The 22,712-nt window shown below is 37.9% G+C and overlaps 1 protein-coding gene across 5 annotated transcripts in view; it reads right to left on the minus strand.

Moving 5' to 3' along the window:
• Window positions 1-955: 955 nt before the first annotated feature.
• Window positions 956-22,712, minus strand: part of LOC111862417 — an 85,313-nt gene continuing 63,556 nt past the window's right edge. For 2 of the 5 annotated variants that reach the window (XM_023847787.2, XM_023847786.2), the window contains 5 exons: window positions 14,967-15,141; window positions 12,633-12,839; window positions 7,445-7,542; window positions 3,112-3,206; window positions 956-1,275 (listed from right to left, as the gene is read on the minus strand). In XM_023847787.2, coding sequence (XP_023703555.1) covers window positions 1,164-1,275; window positions 3,112-3,206; window positions 7,445-7,542; window positions 12,633-12,839; window positions 14,967-15,141 — 687 coding nt within the window. In that variant the 3' untranslated portion in view covers window positions 956-1,163. Of the gene's footprint in view, window positions 1,276-3,111; window positions 3,207-7,444; window positions 7,543-10,372; window positions 10,616-12,632; window positions 12,840-14,966; window positions 15,178-22,712 lie in introns of those variants that run through there. The other 3 variants (XR_002842428.2, XM_023847788.2, XM_023847789.2) reach the window with 3 other exon arrangements.

Below are 22,712 nucleotides of genomic sequence, written 5' to 3' on the forward strand. Positions count from 1 at the left end.
GACACAGAAGTAGAGATTCATGTAGAGATTTATTTAAGAAATTACAAATTCTACCTCTTCAATCACAATATATACTATCGCTTCTCTTAGCAGCCTCCGTAGTCTAGGGGTAACGTTCCCACCTCATGACTCAAGGTACGCAGGTTCAAACCCGGCGAAGGTCATGGAATTTTTAAGGGAGGAAAAATTCAGGGAACAAATCCTCCGGGAGGGACTTTAAGCCATGGGTCCCATGTTGTAGCTTTATGGCACGTAAAAGAACCTCATGCCTCAAGGAGGCCTCTGAGCCAAATTATTAAGGACAGTTCCCGCCCAACAATAGTCTCTAACGCCTCTGGTAGATGGGGAAGCATCTAGATACTGCTGAGCCAGTAGAGGCTGAACTCGCTGGCTGAGTCGGGACTGATGTACGCACCAGTATCGGTAGAGTATACAGACTGGTAGAATATCACAGGGGGATGTACAATAGACCACTGTTCGCGGTGCATGGGGAACCCACCCCCTCCAATAATAATAAATAATAATAATCACTTCTCTTATTTGTTGTGTACAACAAAAATAAATTTGAATTAAATTCCAATATCCATAACATGAATACTAGACAAAAATATAACTTCCATCTACCTTCATCAAACTTATCACTATATCAAAAAGGAGTCTACTTTTCTGGCATAAACGTGTATAACATTCTCCCACAAAGTATCAAAAACTTGAGTAATGATACTAAACATTTTAAATCAGAGCTAAAGAAATATCTGCATGCTCATTCCTTCTACTCTGTAGATGAATACCTCAATGTAAATAGAGAATAATGTAGAATTAAGCTATATTAGTTTAAGATAAAATTACTTGTACCAGTAGGTATTATTTTGACTTGTTCTATATCCAGAAGTATTAACCTACTTAGGATCTATGGAATGCAAATAAATTCAATTCAATTCAATAGAAATTGTAATAAAATTTAAACAAAATAATATTCAAGTTGTTCAATTCATACATAGGCTACCTTTCCATAAATGATGGAAGAACGAACAGACTCAGGCTTTTGAAATTATTTACTCTCATCAGATTTAAAAATTTTCCGATTTCTGAAGCACTGTATTAGAATGTTTAACTGATCAATTAAATGTAATAATGGACCAGGCTGCAGAACTGCACCTTCTTCAAAATTCAGTAACACATGGCTTCATGATGCGACACAACACTAGCTGAATTCGAACAGCCTTCTCAAAATTCAGCCCCAGTACTTCTTGAATCTTCTGCACATTGGTGCAACTGCAACACAGGAAGATAAAAAAAAACTATGGAAAATATGTATATGCATTAGCTCCATTAACTAACGAATGGCATTTAGTTTTATTCATTCAACACAAAACAAGGATAATTATTTATTATAGAATAGTTTATAGATTTGTCCTACAGTTTAAGACACCATCTCCATTCTGTTATTCTTCACTTTTGACTACTGCATTCTGCATTGACTGATAACTGAATAGCTGCAGAATGAATAACTCAAAGATTCCACACATCACTGCCTGCGGAGTGAGAAACTGATTGAGTGGTGAATAACTGAATGATTAAGGAGTGAATGAAGTACCAAATGACTAAGCAAATAAATTAATTACTTTGGAGTGAATAGATGACCAATGAGTGAATTACAAACTGACACTGAATGACTTGCTGACTGAAGCCACTGAATGACTGAGAAGCGATTAAATGAATATCTTAACAATGAATAAACAAGAAGAGAACGACTGGCTGACCAGAATCACAGAATGACAGGAGTGACTGCCTCAGGAGTAAATAAGTGGACTGACTGAGGAATGAACAGCTGGTGGCAGAGTGTTGTGGAGCAAATGAGTCTGTGTGTGAATGAATGATGGATAACTCCAAGGTGATGCCACTTTGTCCATCACAAATCCCATATGATCTGACCTGGGATTGCATCTAGGATACAGCAATGGGAAGCCAGCAACAACCACCTGAGCTATGTCATGGCCATCTACAGATACATGTATGTGGCTTCCTGTATTGACACTGAAAATACTTGGAACCTTATATATAAAGAAAAGGAAAATAAATTTCATTTTGATAATGAGAATAAGCAGTTCTAGAAGAAACTTAAGTACTTATATTCCATCAAAATTTTGATTCCAAAGTCCATCTACCCTACAAACTAGGGCATATGGAGTAGGCAACCTTATGGATGAAAAGTAGTGTGTAAGCATGTTTGAATTTTCCACCAGCATACAAATATCAGAAATAAACCTATCTGAAAACAGAATCTAATCAAATTCCTAATGATGTGAGAGTCTCCATCACTGACGACACACCCACATTCCCATTGCGAGTAAGATCTAAAAGCCTGTGACAACTGTACATTACTATAATTTTTTACTCTTGTACATTATCCATTATTCTTTTTCTTAAGGCCGGAGACAGGGACTAGAACTACATACTGTAAATGATGCTGATAGAAACATCATAGCAAGTAACGTGTGTCTCAAAGCAAGGCTTCTTTCTATCCATACAAGCTAAGATCACTTAAATGACCTAAAGAAAATGTCACACCTAACAGCTGGAATCAATCAAGCATTTAATGTTCATTATTCACTGTTAATTTTTAATTTAATCTACAAATATTCTTAAGTGCAAGGAGCTGAGATAGCATAGTTGGTATAGTGACTGGCTATGGGCTAGATGACTGAGGGGTTGGAGTTCGAATCCCAGTAGGGTCAAGAATTTTCTCTTCTCCATGTCGCCCAGACAGGCTATGGGGTCCACCCAACCTCCTGTCTAATGGGTACTGGGGGCTCTTTCCCCAGGCGTAAAGTGGCTGGGGCATGAAGCCGACCACTCACCTCCAGCTAGTGCTGAGGTCAAGAAAATGAGGATCTATACATCCACTCCCCCATATGCCTAGTGCTTAATTAGTAAAGCATAGGGGCAACTTTACCTTTCAATACTCTGAAATGCAAAAATACCATGGGTTTTGTGTAAAATCTAATTCATTCATTCATCAGATATTCATCTAATATCAGAATTAAAAAAAAAAACTATGTTGCTAACAGTAATATTCAGTGTCACCTCAGTCACCACAAAGCTTCTCACCTGGCCAAGAAATCCATGATACAGGAGAAAATGCGACAAAGTCGCATAGCGAGTGCGATGTTGACACCAGGCAGGTTCTGGTAGAAACGGATGTGCTGAGATAAGAAACCTTAAATAAGTTATGTGGTGAACATCAGCTTAAGTCATAAGTAATGTTTTGCTGTCATAAAGGTAAAAAAAAAACACTTCATAACTAATGCAAATTACCATGTCGGTGTTAACAAAATTGGATACACTAAGGAAGGCATTCTTAAAATGCTACTAACAAAATTACACCCATGGTGACTCATGACTATCTGAACAGATGGAGCCTGAGCCAAATAAAATTGACCCATCTAGCCCAATTCCTACAGTTAAGGAGACAGGGGACAGCTCGTGTTCTTGTTTATATGTTGACAATTAGAGTTTACTTCTTATGTTACATAGTATCATTCTTTTCAGCAACTTCAGGCCCATTTTGTGTTGACAAGATGGCTGCAACCATGCTGTGACCTGCAACTTAACACCTTACTTGTTATGGTAGAAATAAATGCCATCTTGGGTCAGGAGAGGAATCAGACTCAGATGTTAAAGGATCAGATTTTATATTCATGACATTGTAATGATATTGTATGTATGTATTGATATTGACCAATCACATTCTAATAGTAGTTACCATATGTATTGATGTATTCTTCTGATGATGGTCTCTCAGACTGTAACATGTCAAGGATGGAGGATTAAAAAGGAAAGAAAAAACACTTATCAATCACACTGGATGGAGCTGATAACCTTTTATAATACTGCTAGTGGGACGGACCAGGATGAACCAAATCATAGAAATAAATAAGGTTCTGCTTCCTGACAGAACAGGCACAGCTCACCATGTGCGCTACTGTGCTTGAATGCTGATGGTACCAATAAATGTAATGTAATATAGTGCGCTTATTAGGTCGCTGTGCCCTTAAGCTATGCTACATTGCAGTGCGGTTGTAACGCTGTTGGCTGTCAGTATCGAAGTTGCCGTTGAGGTGTGCTGTTGTTGTGTGACATTTCACTGTATTCAGTGGTTGAACAGTGGTTGAGGTGCAATACCAGTGAAGTGTTTAATTCAGGTTTTACTCATTAGGGTTCTTTCAATTGAGGAACGTGTTTAGTTGTTGAACACGTCTTCTGAGAAGGCAATAGATACACTGATTTAGTGCAGGAGAAATTTGCTGCAAAATTCCCATGAACACCTGTACCTCATTACAATGCAGTTCATAGATTTACTGAGAAATTTCATGAAACAGGCTGTTAGATTCCAAACGAAGTGGGAGACCATCTAAACTAAAGAGGCGAAGTTGTTGGATGTTTCTGACTCTATGCTGTGGAGTCCATCAAAATCAATGCGCAAGATGGCATAAGAGGAAGGTATTGGAATTGCAATAGCATATAAAGCAGTCCAAAAACAATTGAAACTCTTGAAGAAACAGTGAACAGTACTGTTCAATGCTCTACGATTTCATCGGCCTATTTGAGGAAGATGAAATCACCAACTTGTGATTTCTACAAGATGGTACTACTGCGTATACAGCTAATGACTCAATGAAACTTCTGAATGAGATTATTGGAGAATGTGTTATCTCTACAAACTTATGACTCCCTCACTCGCCAGATCTTTCTCCACCAGACCAGCAAAATCTGCAGTGTATCGTGATTGGCCACACATGCTCAATGATTTAAAGACTGCAATAACTGTGTACATACCTGTATTACACATCTCACAAGTAGATCTGCAGAAAGTGTTTGCAAATAAAATTAAATGGGTTCAGGCCTGTACAAATGATAATTCCAGGGGGATGCTCAGAAAAGTGATTAGAAGATGACGGGCAGTGGATAACACCACACAACCAAAATTGAATGTACTGGATGCAATCAGAGCCATCACTGCATGCTGGGGTAAAGTCCCACATCAGCACATCACTGCTTGCTTTAAGCATGCAGGGTTCTTTTAGCAAGATTGTGAAACAAGTGACATACAGCTGGAACAAGCAACAGATCCTGACAACCTGCAACTAAATGAGCTGAAAGGGGGGGACAAGCCATGACTCAACTTCACCCTCCATGCACCTTTCAGAACTACACAGATGTTGACAAGACACTGCCCATATGTGAGCAGCTGATGGAAGAAAACATTATAAGCAGTATACATACCAACCCCCTCGTCATGGTGAGGGGGTTTGAGTATGCCAAGGACACTGAGAGCTATACCAGCGGTAGCGTAGCTACTGGCAGGGCCTCCCTTGCTGGACAGGACAAAGGGTAGGCATCAGATGAAGAGAGATACCAAAAACCAAAAACTGATGCCGGAAGCAGCATCATCAGCAGCGACTTAATAAAATTAATTTTGCCAACTGAGTTCGTGATTGTGTAACAAATGTCATTATATGAGAACTGTGCTACCATTGTAACATCATAGGCATGGGAACTACAGATGGTATGGTCCTGTCCAGGTATGATACAAAGAGAATTACAGTAGAACTTGGTTATAACGTCATCAAAGGGACCTAAAAATAGTGTCGTTATAAACGAATGTCGTTGTAACCGAAATGGGCACTTCCACAGTAGCCTTATGTTAGTCACGTAAAAATCTACCNATATTAAATCCAAGCAAAGTAACACTTCTATTTTCTGTGAGTGTATGTTAATAGAATTAATTTTGCCATCTGAGTTCATGATTGTGTAACAAATGTCATTATATGAGAACTGTGCTACCATTGTAACATCATAGGCATGGGAACTACAGATGATATGGTCCTGTCCAGGTATGCTACAAAGAGAATTATTTTTATTATAAGTGTGGAATTTAAACATGTACATTGAATCAGGTTAGAAACTTTGTTACTGCTTTGTGTACAGTTTACATGACAATACTATAACATGTTTTACANAAATGACGTTACATACGAGGTTGATGCATTTGTGCATGTCGTACTAAGCAAGGTATAAAAACAGTTGCTTTATGAGGAATTAGTTCGTATCATTGAATATTTGACGCAATAGACAAGGTGTCACAGAAACCGAAGTTGCTATAACCAAGTTTTACTGTATTTTTATTATAAGTGTGGAATTTAAACATGTACATTGAATCAGGTTAGAAACTTTGTTACTGCTTTGTGTACAGTTTACATGACAATACTATAACATGTTTTACAATTAAGTAAAATGGCTGATTCAAAACCATCCCTTATCTACATGTCAGAAATTTGTATTCCAGTCATATTTAGTACCTATAAATTAGCTGTACTTAAGTACTGGTGCCTTTAACTATGACATCTTCTCAAGTTCCAACTCATTGCAATTTTCACACATGCACAAGCAGGAACGTTTGGACACATAACAAATTATGAGTAGAATGTGGATGAGCGTTGCAGCCATGCAACAAACAGTGCGCGACACACTTGCTCATAAAGTACTGTTCATGATTAGCTCTCAGCTGTGCGTATGAAGAGGTTATGTAAATTCAAGAAAATCTTTAATCTATCACTTCAGACAATACTAATGATGACAAAAATGTTGAATTATTCTTCACTGTTTTCATAACTCTGTAATAATAACGAAGCAGAAGAAAAAATATTTCCATATCTGTGCTTCTTCAACCCAGCATCATACTGTATTATATGTAATTCTAATTTGGGGGCAGACATCTAGTTATGAATGTTAACAATTTTTGTTTATTATGAGTATTTGTTAGAACAAACATTTTTACAAATTTTATGAAGCGCTGTGATGTCGAGGCTATACTGCAGTTTCCATGAAAACATAAAAAACTGAATCTCCTGGAAATTATTATGAACTGCCTTAAAAATGTGGAACTGAACCAATCAATGCACAAATGCTGTGGTGTGAAATGACTGCCATGGATCATGGTAGGAAATGGATTTATTAGGCACTGCCTCCAACTAGTCACAAATGATTATAACTGGCCGTTTGCCTACTCTTTCTTTCTAGCTTACTTTTCCTCCTCTTTCTCTTTCTCCTGACTGCTGCACATTTGTTTCCAGAGGTGTGTGTTTACCATTATGTTGCCTAGTAATGGACATCTCTGCAATATTTATGTGGTTTTGACATTCCAAAATTTATGGATTAACATCCTGTCAACAATATTAAGAGTACAGACTCAGATGATGTAATTTCACGTAGTTTGGCACAAGTTCACTGATGATTTGGAAGAAGATACTGCCTCTATCTTCAAGATAAAACAGTAGGCTAAACAAGTATCCAGACAGAAGCAGGCATTAAATGAAGCTTACAAAGTAAAATATTAAATTCATATGGCTTAACGGAAAAATACTAAGTCAGATTTACTTACACTCTCCATAGTTTCCATGTCCTTAGGCAGCAGAATGATGGCTCGATTCTGCATATGTTCTGAATCAGACAGCATTGCCAGAAGACGGGCAGTGTCCGCTGTAAGCAGATAATAGCGTCATCATGTCAAAATTTTGGGGTGAGGGGAAGGCAAGTCAATACCTCGAAAATCACCTTCACCTATCATCTGGGGCTGGTACAACAGGCCAGAAGTGGCTGCAGTACAAGGGACTTAGTCCCACCCCACTAGCAATAAAAAAATTAACTTTCAGACTATAAAAAGATTAAACAGTTCTGTCTAGTGTGACTGGTGAAGAGTTTTCTTATTTCAATTCTTCATGCCGTTACATGTTTCAGTCCTTAGAAATCATCATCAGAGGGACACCGATACAGTTTGGAAACCACTATTACAATAGCTGTTCTGAGTGTTAAAATATAAGGGGCAGTCTAATGAAAACGGGTCACCACGCATAACTCACACGGCGCGCAAGTTGGTAACACTGGAATTTGCTTACGGTATGAACATCTGGTGGGGACTCGGGAAAGCACGATGATAACGTGCCCTTGCACACTAGTCGTTTGTATATTGTGCTGCAAGTAAGGTTAGCGCTATGTGTAGTCATCCAAAATCAGTAAGGAAGGCAGGTAAAGAAGAACAGTGAAATGTAGTGCACTTTTTGACTGCTGAAGGAGTAGGACGACGAGAAATTCACTGTTGCATGTCTGTTGTTTACGGCAAACACAGCATGTCATGTTCACATGTGCTGGCATGGCATAAGAGATTCTGAGAGAGACATGTGTCACTGCAAGATGATGCTCGCCCAGGATAGGCTAATCATGTCATCACTCCTGATGTTATTGCTGTACTGGATGGTCATATTTGGGCAAACCGATGGATCACTGTGGAAGAAATTAGTCTTTTGATGGGAATAAGTCATGGTTCTGTACACACAATTGTGACAAAACACTTGCTGTACCGCAAAATCTGTGCACAGTGCGTTCCACATCGACTCACAAAGGAACAAAGACTCAGAGAAGGGCTGCATCACTGGGTCACTTGCAACGATACCATGAGGAAGAGTAGGCTTTTCTGTCCCATACTGCCACTGGGGATGAAACTTCGTGCCACCATTTTGAACCCGAGAGCAAATGGCAGAGCCAACAGTGGAAACACATGAATTCTACCCCACCAAAGAAATCCAAAGCTGTACACACAAGTTCCGGTAAAGTGATGATGACATTCTTCTTCTACTGCAAGGGCCATGTGCTTGTCGAATTTCTCGATCATGGGGCCACAATCAGTGCACAGCACTATGAAGACACTTTGCAGAAACTGAGACGTGCCATAAAGTCAAAATGCCCTGGAATGCTATTGAACTGCATTACCCTTCTTCATGATAATGTGCGCCCCCACACTGCAAACTCTGTGAGGAATACGCTACAGAGATTTGTTTGGGAAGTGCTTCAACATCCCCCTACAGCCCAGATCTTTCCCTATGTGATTTTCACATTTTTGGAGACCTGAAGAGAGACATTTGTGGACATTGGTTTGCATCAGATGAAGACTTGTGTGGCTGGGTAAAGATGTGGTTCTGTAGGCAGCCCACAAGTTTTTTCAAGGATGAGATTGACCGTCTTATCTCCCAGTGGGATAAATGTATTAACAATTTGGAGATTACTTTTGAGGTAAGAAACGTTCTTTAATATGTTTTGGCTTCTAACACGTTTTCATTTGACTGCCCCTCATATATATACATATATGTACATACAATGCTGATAATACACAAATGGATACAAAATCCAGAGTTTTCACAACTACAGCGGCTGTCTTGATATATTATTTTTTTTTTAAATTTTGTTAGTTAAGTTAGAATTTATAAACCAAATAGGTTTGTGTCTTCTCTCTTATCACCTCTCCTGACAGGGGCCGAACTTGTGCCACCTGTCTTTCTTGAGAAGAAGGTTCTGCAAATATATTATGGGTATTGTATTATTTCAGCAACCGTATTATGTTATTCAAGTGTTTGAGGTGGCATACTATAATAGATACGTAGATGACATTTTCATAATATATAATCAAACAAAAATAAACCCCCAATGCCTCCTCGAACACTTCAATGGACAACATAAAAACTTGTAACTCACAATAAATGAGGAAGTAAAAAACCAAATAGCCTACTTAGACTTAAACCTATTTAACAAGCATGGACAAATAGAAATGGAAATATACAGAAAGCCCACAATGACAAACATAACAATAAAAATAACTCATGCCACCCTAAAGAACAAAAATTAGCAGCATACAAAAATTGGATACACAGACTACGAGAAGTTACATATGAAAAATCACAAAACTATTAAAAAACACCAACATAAAGATAGCTTTCAAAACAACTCACACAATAGGTAAACTAATATATGAAAAATGAGAAACAAACCCCCATGAACTAAGTGGTATATACAAAATAATCTGCCACACCTGCCATAAAGTATACTGTGGCCAAACTTGTAGAAATCTAACAAGGTACAAGGAACAAATAAGAAACATAAGACTAAACAAAGACGAATCGGCATTTGCCCAACATATACTAAACAAATGCCACCAGTACAGACCGATGACAGTAATCATGGAAATGATTGAGAAAGCCCCCCCCCCCAAAAGCATCTTGAATATAAAAGAAAACTTCCATATATATCACTTTAATAAGCTCAACAAATTGATAGAAGAACAAAAACACACAAAGGAAAGTAATAATCAACATAACATGTTTGACCACATAATACAACATCAGTACGTGCCCACACTAACATCACACTAACACGTATAAATACGCGGCACAACACACCCTAGAACAGTAAAAACAACACAGTGTGCCATATCAAAACTCCTTAAAAATAACATAATAGGGTTCCTGAAATAATACAATACCCATAATATTGTGACGTGGATGGCATAGCGGGAGGTAGGGGTCGTGTGAACTCTTGTGATCTCGCGAGTGACGTCACATATCCCCACTCAGTCCATCAGTGTGCAACGCTCGGTAGACACACCTTTCCCCGCGGTGACGTAACATGGAACGACGCAGTTGCTACGTAGCCGTAAAGAACTCCCGGCAGCGCCGCCCAGCAATGCCTTTGTAAACACGGCGGGTAGTCCGTGCAACGACTGTTCCTAGGCAGTCGGTAAACACGACGTTACTCAACAGTGGTGCCTATTACGTAACTGTTTTCTGTGTTGTCCGTAACAGGGCTAAATAAGGAGCAGCGAACACTATTCAACAGTTAGTTACGAGTTAGCCAGGGAGTCAGCAGTCAGTCCGCAGTGAGCAGTTAGAAGTGAGTGAGTTAGTGAGTGAGTGATCAGCAGCCGCCGAAGACAGTTGAAATGCAGCCGTCACCAGAGACAGTTGAATTGGAACAGTCACTGAGTTCAGTTGTAGCGGAAAGAAGAATATTGGAACGTGTGATTAGAAGTGATAGTGTGAGCAGCAGATGCTTGGTTCACACGAGAAGTAATTGGGAGCATGTGATACAGTGACACTTTTACAGCTCCCGTACTGTGAATACGTGTAGACTACTGAATATAGAGTGAACAGATTATTGTGTAGGGTTGTAAATTGTGTAAACCCATACCAGTGTTACAATTAATTGTAGCCAAGACTTGTAGGTTAACAATCTGAATGGCGTCTTCAGTGGCAAAACATGTTACAATATATTTGCAGAACCTTCTTCGCAAGAAAGACAGGCGGCACAAGTTTGGCTCCTGTCAGGAGAGGTAATAAGAGAGAGGACACGAACCTATTTGGTTTATAAATTCTAACTTAACTAAAAAATAATATATCAAGAGAGCTGCTGTAGTTGTGAAAACTTTGGATTTTGTATCCATTTGTGTATTGTCAGCATTGTATATATAGTATATATTTTAACACTCAGAACACCTATTGTAATAGTGGTTTCCAAACTGTATCGGTGTCCCTCTGATGATGGTCTCTAAGGACCGAAAACACGTAAGGGCATTGTAACCGTACAATGCAAAGGGCCACACTGTTATTATTTACTTAAGTCGATGCTTCTAACTACATGCAAGCAGATGTAATGCCCCACACCTCACTCAAACCAGGGGGACCTGAATCCAATTTGCACAAAGGGACGTCAGGCCTCCTGCCTACCCCGGCGTGCTATGTAATTTGGGGGGTGGGGCAACAAAGAAAAGAGAGAGAGAGAAGCCTAGTTGAGACAGAAACAGGAAGGTCTTTTGGGACGAGCTAGAAATTTCTAAAGAAGCAACAGCTTGAAAGTTTGCTTCCGCAATTCCGAGAATGTAAAGTTTATGATGGGTCACAATCCCCGGACTTTACTTTTACAAAGAGTCCTATGCTCTAATAAAAGGGAAATCTGTCCAAAAACTTAGAGAGATGGCCCTCTGACTGGTCATAACTCTCCAACTGTTAACAATTTCTTTTATAAAGGAGCTGTGAACTGTTTCAATAGTCGAGGAAAGGGACAACTTTTCAACACCCGATTAGTCACGGAAGTCAAATTTAAGACATTTGGAACATTCTTTAGCGAATTCCCCTTCTATATGTAATAATACAAATGCCGTGAATGCAACAATTTATTTGGTTGTAGTTCTTTGTCTTTTCTTCCTCTACACTACATGTTTCGGCTGTAACTGACCATCATCAGGTGTCTTTTTCACTACATAGCTGTCACACTGCACACAATCAAAATCTAAAACACCAGCCTGTCAGTTTTGTTTAAAATCTTGCCAACATATGCGCGTCAATTTGATTTTAGAATTCCATTTTAAAGTTACAATTTTTTTAAAATATTAAATTTTAAAATTAATTAACTTGCATGCCACGAAATAATGAATACAGTGTAGCAAATTATCTGACTCATCATATATACCTGATGCTGGTCCCATGCGGGCGAAACATGTCATAAATATATACATATACAAGGGCTATGTGATCCTCTAACCAAAAATCTACAATGTGTTGTGCTTACAAGGCTGTATTACACATATCAAGGGCTCAACTAATGCAAAAATATGCTGATATTCAACAGCATGTTGGCTGTACTTTAATACTTTATTACTGAAGATAGTACTCTGGCCCCACATATTTTTGGACCTATCATAATTTATCAAAATGCATAAATAAGTACTCTGCATCAGAGTTTTCTACCTTTATCATGAGAATAGAGGACAGAAACTCCAGCCTGGTGAAGATAAGCCAACTGTGTGGTAGCCACTTTGGTCCAGACTGCTCTGTATGTAGACACTGGAACATGTTTGTCATTCTCTGCCACCAGAACAGGTTGCACAAACTCAGACTGCAGCAATCTCACTGCCTCGGCAAGTCCTGACTTGTTGGGACAAGCTCGTAGAAAGTCTGTAACAAAAATATATACATAGGTGAGTCAAGAAGTTTCCGCACTGATTTATATTAAAGCCTGTCATGTTGGTTGCCCTGCTTATTTTGCAAGAAATCAGATGCATGAACTACCTACATAAATGTGAATGTGGAGTTACAATGACTGTTACACTTTCTGTATGCACCAAACATCAGAAGCATGCAATGAAATTTATTTAATAAATTCACTGTCAAATGGATTATCAGACCATGATGCTCAAATTCTTACACTGAATAATCTTAAATTCCTGAATTCACCTAATTATTCTGTTAGTACAAGAGACATAAATAAATATACTAAATTAGAATTCAAGCTAAATCTTAATTGTGAAACTTGGGCTGACGTATTTACTATAGAGGATGATGTGAATCTAATGTTTAAGAATTTTCTTAATACCTATTTAATAATATTTAACCACAGTTTTCCTTATAAAAACATTTCTCTAAACAAAAAATAAAACCTGGTTAACAACTGGAATCAAAACATCATGTGCACGTACAAGAAAATTGTATGTGCTTAGCAGAAACACTGACACTACTAATGTATCTAATGTCTTAACACCTTGCGGACCGCGCACCCTTTAAAAGGTTTTTCGCTTTTAAACATGGCGGACCGTTCGCGTGTTAACAGGCTTTTAGAACATGGTAAGTTGCAACACACTATACATCGCTCTGGCGCCACCTACATTGCACACAACTGCCTGCAGATGCATGATAAGACTCTGGAATGTTTAGTTAGCAGTCAGTAATCTGACCTCGCTGTTTACTTAACCGACTATAAAGGAAAATGCTTTGCCTTCTTCAAGCTGTGTGTATCAGCCAGTAGCTAGTGGGGAGAATGGATCAAGGACAAATTCTCCTCCGATGACCTAGCTGACCTGCCTTGTGAGACACGTAGTAATGGATTAATTGTCATTCAGACAGCGACAGTGATGGGGGGCAACAAAGAATTGTGGCCACAGACAGTAAAAGTGACAGTAGCTCCGACGATAATGCGGGTAAAAACACTGCGCATAGCAACATTGTGGGGACAGCAAAAAATCTAAACCCTGATTCAAAATTGAAATACAAAGCATTTCTGACGAATGTGGCAAAGGCCTGGGCTACAGTNAGGATATTTTATATTAATTTTTAAAGTGAACAGTGCACAAGTTAGGGTAGTATATTTAAATGTGATGGTCCCCAGGGTGATTTAAATATTTAAATCACCAGTCCGCAAAGTGTTAAGGTACCTTTTTGAGATGTATAAGGCAGAGGTGTAAAAAATATAACAAATGCAAATCTCTGGTAGAAGTATAGGACTAAAAATTAAGTAATATACATACTGTAATCTTTATCATTCTGATTAGAAAATTAACTTTGTTAACAGAACTTAAACTCCTATACTTTATTTAGAAGAAAATATAGTTTATTTCATGAATACTCCTATTTGGGGTAAGCTGTAGTGTAGCTGGTTGAGGCACTATGCTACAAGCTACAAGGTCGTGGGTTCAAATTCCAATGAGGTCATTGAATTTTTCAAATGACCTAATCCTCCCAGCTGCACTATGGTCTTGGGGTCAACTCAGCCTACAAAAGAAATGAGTACCAGGAATCCTCTTGGGGTAAAGGGCGCCAGCATGTAAGGCTAACAACCTCACTCTCATCTGTGAGCTGAATGTCTAGAAAATGTGGCAGCCTCGACATTTCACAACGCTATGGACCTCCATGGCCTGTTACAGGGACAGCTTTACCTTTATTACCTTATCATTCCTACTTATCAACTATTTATGTCTTTCCTGTAACTTGAGTAAAATTTAAATGCACCTTTAGAAAAACTCCTAACAGCTTGTAATACAAAGTTATTTAAAATCCAGGGTTTAAAAGTTAAAAACAGTTTTTTGCATAATTCATTTAAAAGTGTTCCTTCTTTCTTAAAACTGTTGAGTCTGGCACAAAACGAAAAGGTAAAAATACTGCCCCCACCAGGAAACAAATATCGATTTTCCAGTTATGCAGCTTGTAGCCTTGTCCCTATATCAAATAAACTATCCAACAAACATCTGACACAAGATTTAAAAATAAATAATGAGATCCATATATCACTCAGGTCGCAAAGCTTCTCACCTGACATCATAACTCGAAGTACACCAAGTTGCCAGCTGATAACATAGTCGGCTTCTGTGACTGATCGAACCAACACATTAATGTTGTGTACTGCACGGAGGCCTGTGGCAATCTCCGGGGCACTGGCCACTTGTCGTGTTGCCATGATGACTGTCTTGGAACTACTACTGCCAGCCTATCACATCAAGTTAATTCATACCCCTCAAACTTCCTACAAAGTAACCCAAATCAATGCATTATTCTCTTGGCAAATGTCTCAGCATCTAGGCATTGAGTGCTTGCCAGATCATTTGCTGAGAGCAGAGTGCAATATGTATCCTCACTAAACAATTATCAGGAAGTATATGACAATGTTGCCAATGACAAAATGAATGGTGATGATAGTTTTGGCACTGTTCCATGTTGCAACAATTTAAATAAACACACCACGGTATGAAACTGTTGCAATTAAAGTGGTCACTGCCAGTATTCTAAACGTGATTTATTTCTTGGCCATGTTGTATGTTCAAAGAGACTGTGAATTATGATTGTTTATGAATTTCCTACTCATTCATTTTCTATTACTGTACAGATCCTTCAACAAATTTGCAAAACATTTGATCTTCAGCCCTCAATCATTACTGAAATTCAAGATCAGTTGCTCTTCACCATCCAGTGTAATGGAGCAAGTAGAAAGAATTTTCCTAAGCTAACCAGGCTAATGGAGTCAAAAGGAAACGTTACACAAAATTATTCATGCTAACAGAGGGGAGAGAAAGGAATACACAAAGTTGTCTAGTTCTAGGAGTGGAAAGTAGTGCATAGAATTACTGAAGCTAACAGAGTGGAAAGCAAATATTATCCTAAATTATCCATGATAACAGAGTTCAGAGGAATGATTATACAAAATAATTTATGCTAATGGAATGGAAAAAGGGATGACATAAAGTTATCCAGGATAATGCGGTTGAGAGGGAAGATCACAAAACTATCTACACTAACAGAGTGCAGAAAAAGAATTACACAAAACTACCCAGGCTAATCGAGTGAAGAAAAAGGATTACACAAAACAGTTGAGACTAGAAAATGGAGAGAAAGGATTATACAACATTATCCAGGCTAACACAGTGGACAGAAAGGACTACAAAAAGTTATCCCAGAGCATTCACTGATCCGTTGTCCGAACTGGACCGGATACTGAACTTGTCAAAATAAGACTTGATTGCAGAAGTACAATCTTGTCAACAGCAAACAATCATACACAACCAAAAGCACCAAATAACCATAATTTACATTGTCATTCATAAACAAAATTACAAGGAATATAGTTATTAAATGTTATACATGCTTAGCAGAAATATATTCATCTATTGAATAAAAAGAATTTGTTGTGAGGAAACTTTTCAGTGTGCGTTTAAAAATCTTCACATTATCACTCATCCTTTGTGTATTCTGAGGAAGAATTATAAACTATAATGGATGAATATAACATGCCTCTCTGGATTGAAGATAATCTCACTCATGGCACATGTAGTTTTCCAAACTCTCTAGTGTTTATATGATGGATATTACCGTTGGTTTGAAAAAATTGCCATTTCTAACAACAAACATTAATATAGGATATATAGGCTAGGAACTGTCAAAATACCCAACCTCTTAAAACCTTCTCTACACGAGTTTCCAGGACTGAATCTCAGCATAACCCTAATCGCTCTTTTTTGGGCAACAAATAAACTTTTCATAACTGGAGAAGAACCCCAGAATATAATACTGTATTCAAGCTGAGACTGATAATAAGAAAAATAGACCATTCGAAGAGCTTGTTCACTGACAAGGGATTGTAACTTCCTGAGCATAAAACACGCTGTATTCAGTTTCTTTAACAATTTTTCAGATTGTTTTTTCCAATTAAGTTGACAATCTAAATACATACCTAAAAAATAACATTATCAACATCTTTAAGTCTAAAATTATTATGTGTTACCTATAATGTACACTCTGGAGACTTAGGAGTCACAAATTTAATCAGGTGAGTTTTACTCAAATTAAGTACCAGATTGTTATTTTGAAACCATCTTGAAACCCTAGTCATAACTCTATTTAATTTAATATTCAAAGAGTTTAGGTCATTTGAGGTAATTAAAATTGTTGTGTCATCTGCGTACAGAATAGTACGTGCTGTATCCTTAAGAGTACCTGGGAAATCATTAATATAAACATTAAACAACACTGGTCCCAGGACAGATCCCTGGGGAACACCAAACCTTACAGATTTCCATTCAGAGATTGTAGTAGTCGAATTACAAGTATGCAGCACAACTCTTTGCATTCTATTTTTTAAATAAGTCTCCAATCATTTCAAAATAGGCCCTTTGACTCTATATCATGACTGACACAATCAAAGGCCTTTGTCAGATCACAAAAAAAACCTACCACAAACTCCTTATTGTTCCATGCTTTAAGAACAGTATCAGTTAGATTAAAGATTGTGGTTTGTGTAGAAACATCCTTATGAAAGCTATACTGCTCAGGAGCCAGGATATAATTTCTTATAAAATACTGTTTAAGCCTGCTAAACACTAATATTTCAAATAATTTAGAGAGATTTGTCAATAAAGATATCGGTCTATACTTGGCAATTTCAGTAACATCACCTTTCTTAAAACATGGTATATTTGCATATTTTAATTGGTCAGGACATATGCCCAAACTTACAGAAAGATTATAAATATAAGTAAGTGGTTTTGCTATCTGTTCACATAATTTTATTTGAAGCCCATCATATCCACAAGAAGATTTATTTTTTAATGAATTTATCGTGCTTAATACTTCTGCTTAAGTAACTGGAATATTTACAATTTCAGAAATCTTATCTGTAGAGTACTCACATGGAAGTGGTAAAAACATACATTATTAGAACTCTGACCAACTAATTTGTTACCTGAACTAAAAAAATATGAATTAAATGCCTTAGCGTCATTCCTGCTATCGATTATTACATTACCTTCTCTCAATTCCGAATATGAATGTTTTTATTTTTGACTCTCTACCATTTTCTCTCTTTATGATTTTCCAGGATTCCTTGGATTTATCAGATGCAGCCATTATTATTCCCTCATAATATATAGCTGTAGCTCTTCTGACAACTTTTCTCAGCAACGTACAATATCGAGTATAATACTCCTTTAAGCCTGGGTAATTAGCAGATCTAATCATCAAATACAAATACTTCTTTTGCTTACATGAAATTTTAATTCCTTTAGTGATCGACTGGTTAGAGTACACATTACTTTTGACAAATTTCGCTGGAAAACATATTTAAAAATCATTAAAAAGATATTATAAAATAGATTAAAACTTTTGTTAACATCAAGATTACTTAAAACACTTTCCCAGGTTTGCCTACTCAACATCTCACTAAAAGTTATGATGCCAGACTCAGATATAACTCTTCTTTCAACTAATCCACTCTTATTCCATTGGCGGTTCACAACATTACTAACAGTCAAATACTGAGCATCATGATCTGAAAGCCCATTGATTACTGAGTACACCTGCAAATTATTTAATCTGCTGTAATCCAAAAATATACTATCAATAGCAGTACTGGTATCAGTTGTAATCCTAGTTGGAAATTCGACAACCCAAAACAGGTTGTACGTCTGAAATAAGCTAAAGAGGTTTACTTGAATTCTCTAAAAAATTTACATTAAAGTCTTCACATATTATTAATTAAAGTTCAGGCTTGTAAACAGATTTCAGTATTAGTTCAAACTGCTTAATAAATTCCTCTACATTTCCACAAGGAGATTTGTAAATACACAGTATTATAAATTAATTATTACCAATATTTAATCGGACTGCACAGGCCTCAATCACCTTTTCCATGCAATATTGTGTTATATCAATTGGATTACAGTCCATATCCAATTTACAATATATACAAACACCTCCACCATTACTTAATGATCATGAGAATTGGGAGGTTAAACAATAATTTTCTGGTTTGATCAATAAAAGTTTCTGCTCAGTTAAGTAACGTTCAGTTATACAAATTACATGTGGGCTTAAATCATGACTAATTAACATACAAATCAGTTCATCAATTTTATGTTGTAAACCTCTAATATTCTGGTGAAATAAATTAAAAGAGCTTATCTTAGTATTCTTAAGTTTAATCTTTGGTGCTTGATTAAGGTCACAATTACGGCATGAGTAAAAGGATTATACAAAATTATCTATGTTAATGTAACAGAAAGGATTATGGAAAATGATCAAGGCTAACAGTGAAGACAAAAAATTATGCAGGTAAATGGAGTTGACAGGAAAGATTACCCAGAATTACCTCAGCTAGCAGAATGGTGAGAAAAGATTCGACAGAATTATCTAGGCTAATGCATTGGACAGAAAGGATTTCCGAATATTATTCTGTCCTACAGAAAGCACTAACTGTTGAGAAGCTTTTAACAATTGCAGCTGGACAGAAACACCTAAAATAATGTAGCAGAATGTGCTGTCCCTATGTAGAAGGAGAACATTTCCTGAGGGTACTCAAGAAGTAGGTAGACCTGTTATCAAGTGGCTGGATTCGGTTGAAGACGATTTGAAAACAATGAACATTAGAAATTGGATACAAAAGTCACACGATGAGGAACAATGGCAAGCAATCGTAAAAGATATGAAGGTTCATTGTGGTCCGTAAGAACAGTAAAAGAAGAAGAAAAGAGTATAGAGGAAGGATTACACAAAATTACATAGGCTAACAGAAATACAGAAAGGATTACAGAAAACTATCCAGGCTAATAGTGTACAAGAAGGATTACCCAAAATTATCAAAGCCAGGAGTGGAAAAAAGGATTACACAAAATTATTCAGGCTAATGGAAGTGGAGAGAAAATACAGCACAAAATTATCTAGACTACCCAAGTGGAAACAAAGTATTACACAATCCAGACTAACAGACAATAATGATCATACAGAACAGTCCAGGCTAAGAGAGGTTAACAAAGTGCACAGGATGGATTACCCAAAATTTTCTAAGTTAAGTGGAGTATATTATACAGGCCAATGGAATAGAGAAAGGATTGCCCAAAATTATCTAAGCCATTTGAGTAGAGAGAAAGAATTACCAAAAATTACCTGGGCTGACTGGGGATGAAGGATTGCCAAAAATGATATACTCCTACATTATGCACACGATAGTGTAGCAAAAGTCATGCTATAGAGGAGGAACATACTTGTTTTCCCTTTTAAAAAACTATTACAGATTGATAGAGAGAAGAAAGCTTGGTACACAAGTAGCTGTGTACACAATGACATGATGTCATTGCTGAGCAGCACTGGGGTTGCACTGCAAGAGATTTTGGGCATTAAATTCAAACATAAGAAAACTGTGATATACCATTGTAACTTTAAGCAGATCACATTAATTAACATGCAGTAATGTAGTCAGGAAGTAAGACTGCAAAACATTACAGGAATTTATGCCTAAAAAAGCAAGAGACTGGGTCACAGCTACGGTGAAATGCTGACTATGTAGAATAATTATTTATAAAGAGAGTAATTGGGTCAACAGATGACTCTTGAGCTCCTGAGGTTAGACAGTCAACCAGAGATGGAGGATCAATCTTCAGACGATTACACTGATTCAGGGAGGCAGATGTAACAGCACCTGGAGTTTGACAATAATATAAGCATGGATCCTAGTTATTAGTTCATAATCATCAGCTTGCTGATAGCCAATGGGCACAATGAGAAGCTTGTTTAGCCATAAACACTGAGAGTTAGCTATTAAGAATTATTTGGACAGATGTATGAACTGCATACATTAACAGTGAGTGAAACAGTAAAGTAGGCAATAAACAAACAAACTCCGTGGTTTTAGCTCACAAGCAAACTATACCGATCAAGCGACCACCACTTGTCGGCGAAGTTTGTGTCAACTTTAGCGGATAGAGGGTGTTGCGTGGTCAGCGCAATGAACCCCATGGTTGTTAATTTCGGTTTTCTAGCCTGGACAAAGTAGGCAACATTAGGTGAAAACACTAAAGAGCATAAACGACAACTGGAATAAGGAATTACTATTACATGTGCATACATAACTCCATGGGGCTCAGCCCTTCTCGAGAAGCCATTAATTTCTCAGCCACTCAGAAAATTGTCAGCAAATTGTGGAACCCCAAGATTCCATATGGTACTGTTTACATGAGCCAGTCACTGGTCCTTATCCTGAGCCAATAAATTCAGTCCACACTGTCTAGTCTACTTATTCAAGACCCATTTCAATGCTATCCTCCCACCTACAGGGTGGGGCGCAGAAACTTCCTTTTTTTGAAGGCGAATAAAAGAAAAATTATTGCTGATAGACAAAATTTATATTTAGCTAATGAAATAACATACTTTAAAGTTTTAAATCATGTAGTTTTAAAGAAAATATCTTGAAGGTGGTGGCCATCGTTCTCTATGCACTGATGCAACCGTTTTCTGAAGTTCCCCTCTGCAAGTTCCAACATGTGCACCGGAATTTGGGTTACTTCCTGCTGAATAACATTCTTCAGCTGAAGCAGGTTTTTGGGGCGATGTTTAAAAACTTCTGCCTTGAGGTATCCCCATAAAAAAATCACAGGGCGTTAGATCAGGTGAGTGCGCTGCCCACGGGATGTCACCTTGAAGTGAGATGAGCCGTCCAGGGAACTTTGCCCTCAAAAATGTCATCGAAGCTCGGGCTGTGTGGGCCGTGGCACCATCCTGTTGGAACCAGACATTGCCTAGATGCATTTCTTCAAGAGCTGGTTCGAAAAAGTTTTTAATCGTGACCACATACCACTGTGAATTGGCAGTAACTGCATGATTGTCTTCTTCAAAAAAATAAGGGCCAATAACTCCAACTCTTGACAACGCACACCATACTGTCTCCTTATCACAGTGAAGTGGCCTCTCATGGAGCTCTCTGGGATTGTTACCACTCCAATAGTGCATATTCTGCTTGTTGACATATCTGGATAGGTGAAAATGTGCCTCATCACTAAAGAAAACAAGCACGTCAGGGGCTGAAGTTTCCAATAACGTTTCGCACACCATTATTCGGTTCTGGAAATCATGTGGTGACAATTCTTGTACAACAACCATTTTATAGGGATGGAAATGAAGATGTTCATGAAGAATTCAGTGCATTGAATGATTGGATATGCCTAGGGCGACTGCATGTTTGCGAGCGGAGTGGCTTGGAGATCTCAAAATCGACTGTCGAACTGCCTCCACATTTTCTGGCATTGTAATGGTCCGTTGTCATCCTGACGATTTTTTCACCACACTCCCGGTTCTCCTAAAGTTCTTTACCCACAAAACAATCGATTTCCGGTCGGGAACTGGACCTCTGGGATTAATTCTGGAGTATGGAATGCACACTGCACCGCCACGTAGGAATGGTTGTTCGAAAAATAGGCTTCGACAGCAAACACATGCTGCTCACTCGTCCACCTTGTGTTTCCTACTGAGGGGTATTAGACAGAAACTTCTGCGACTGCTGCATTCACTGAGCCTATCCCCACTTTTCTGCGACCTCCCCTCCATTCACAATGTGTCTTCCCAAAGAGGAAGTTTCTTCTTCCCACCCTGTATTTCTAAGTATTCCTACCCATTTCTTTTATTGGGGCTTCCCTACAAAAACCCTATACAGCATAGTTTACATAAGGAAAGGTAAAGCTGTCCCTGTGCTTAACTAATTAAGCACCATGAAGATGTATAGGGGAGTGGATGTATAGATTC

The sequence above is a fragment of the Cryptotermes secundus genome, unplaced genomic scaffold, assembly GCF_002891405.2.
Source record: "Cryptotermes secundus unplaced genomic scaffold, Csec_1.0 scaffold741, whole genome shotgun sequence".
Taxonomy (NCBI): Eukaryota; Metazoa; Arthropoda; class Insecta; order Blattodea; family Kalotermitidae; genus Cryptotermes; species Cryptotermes secundus.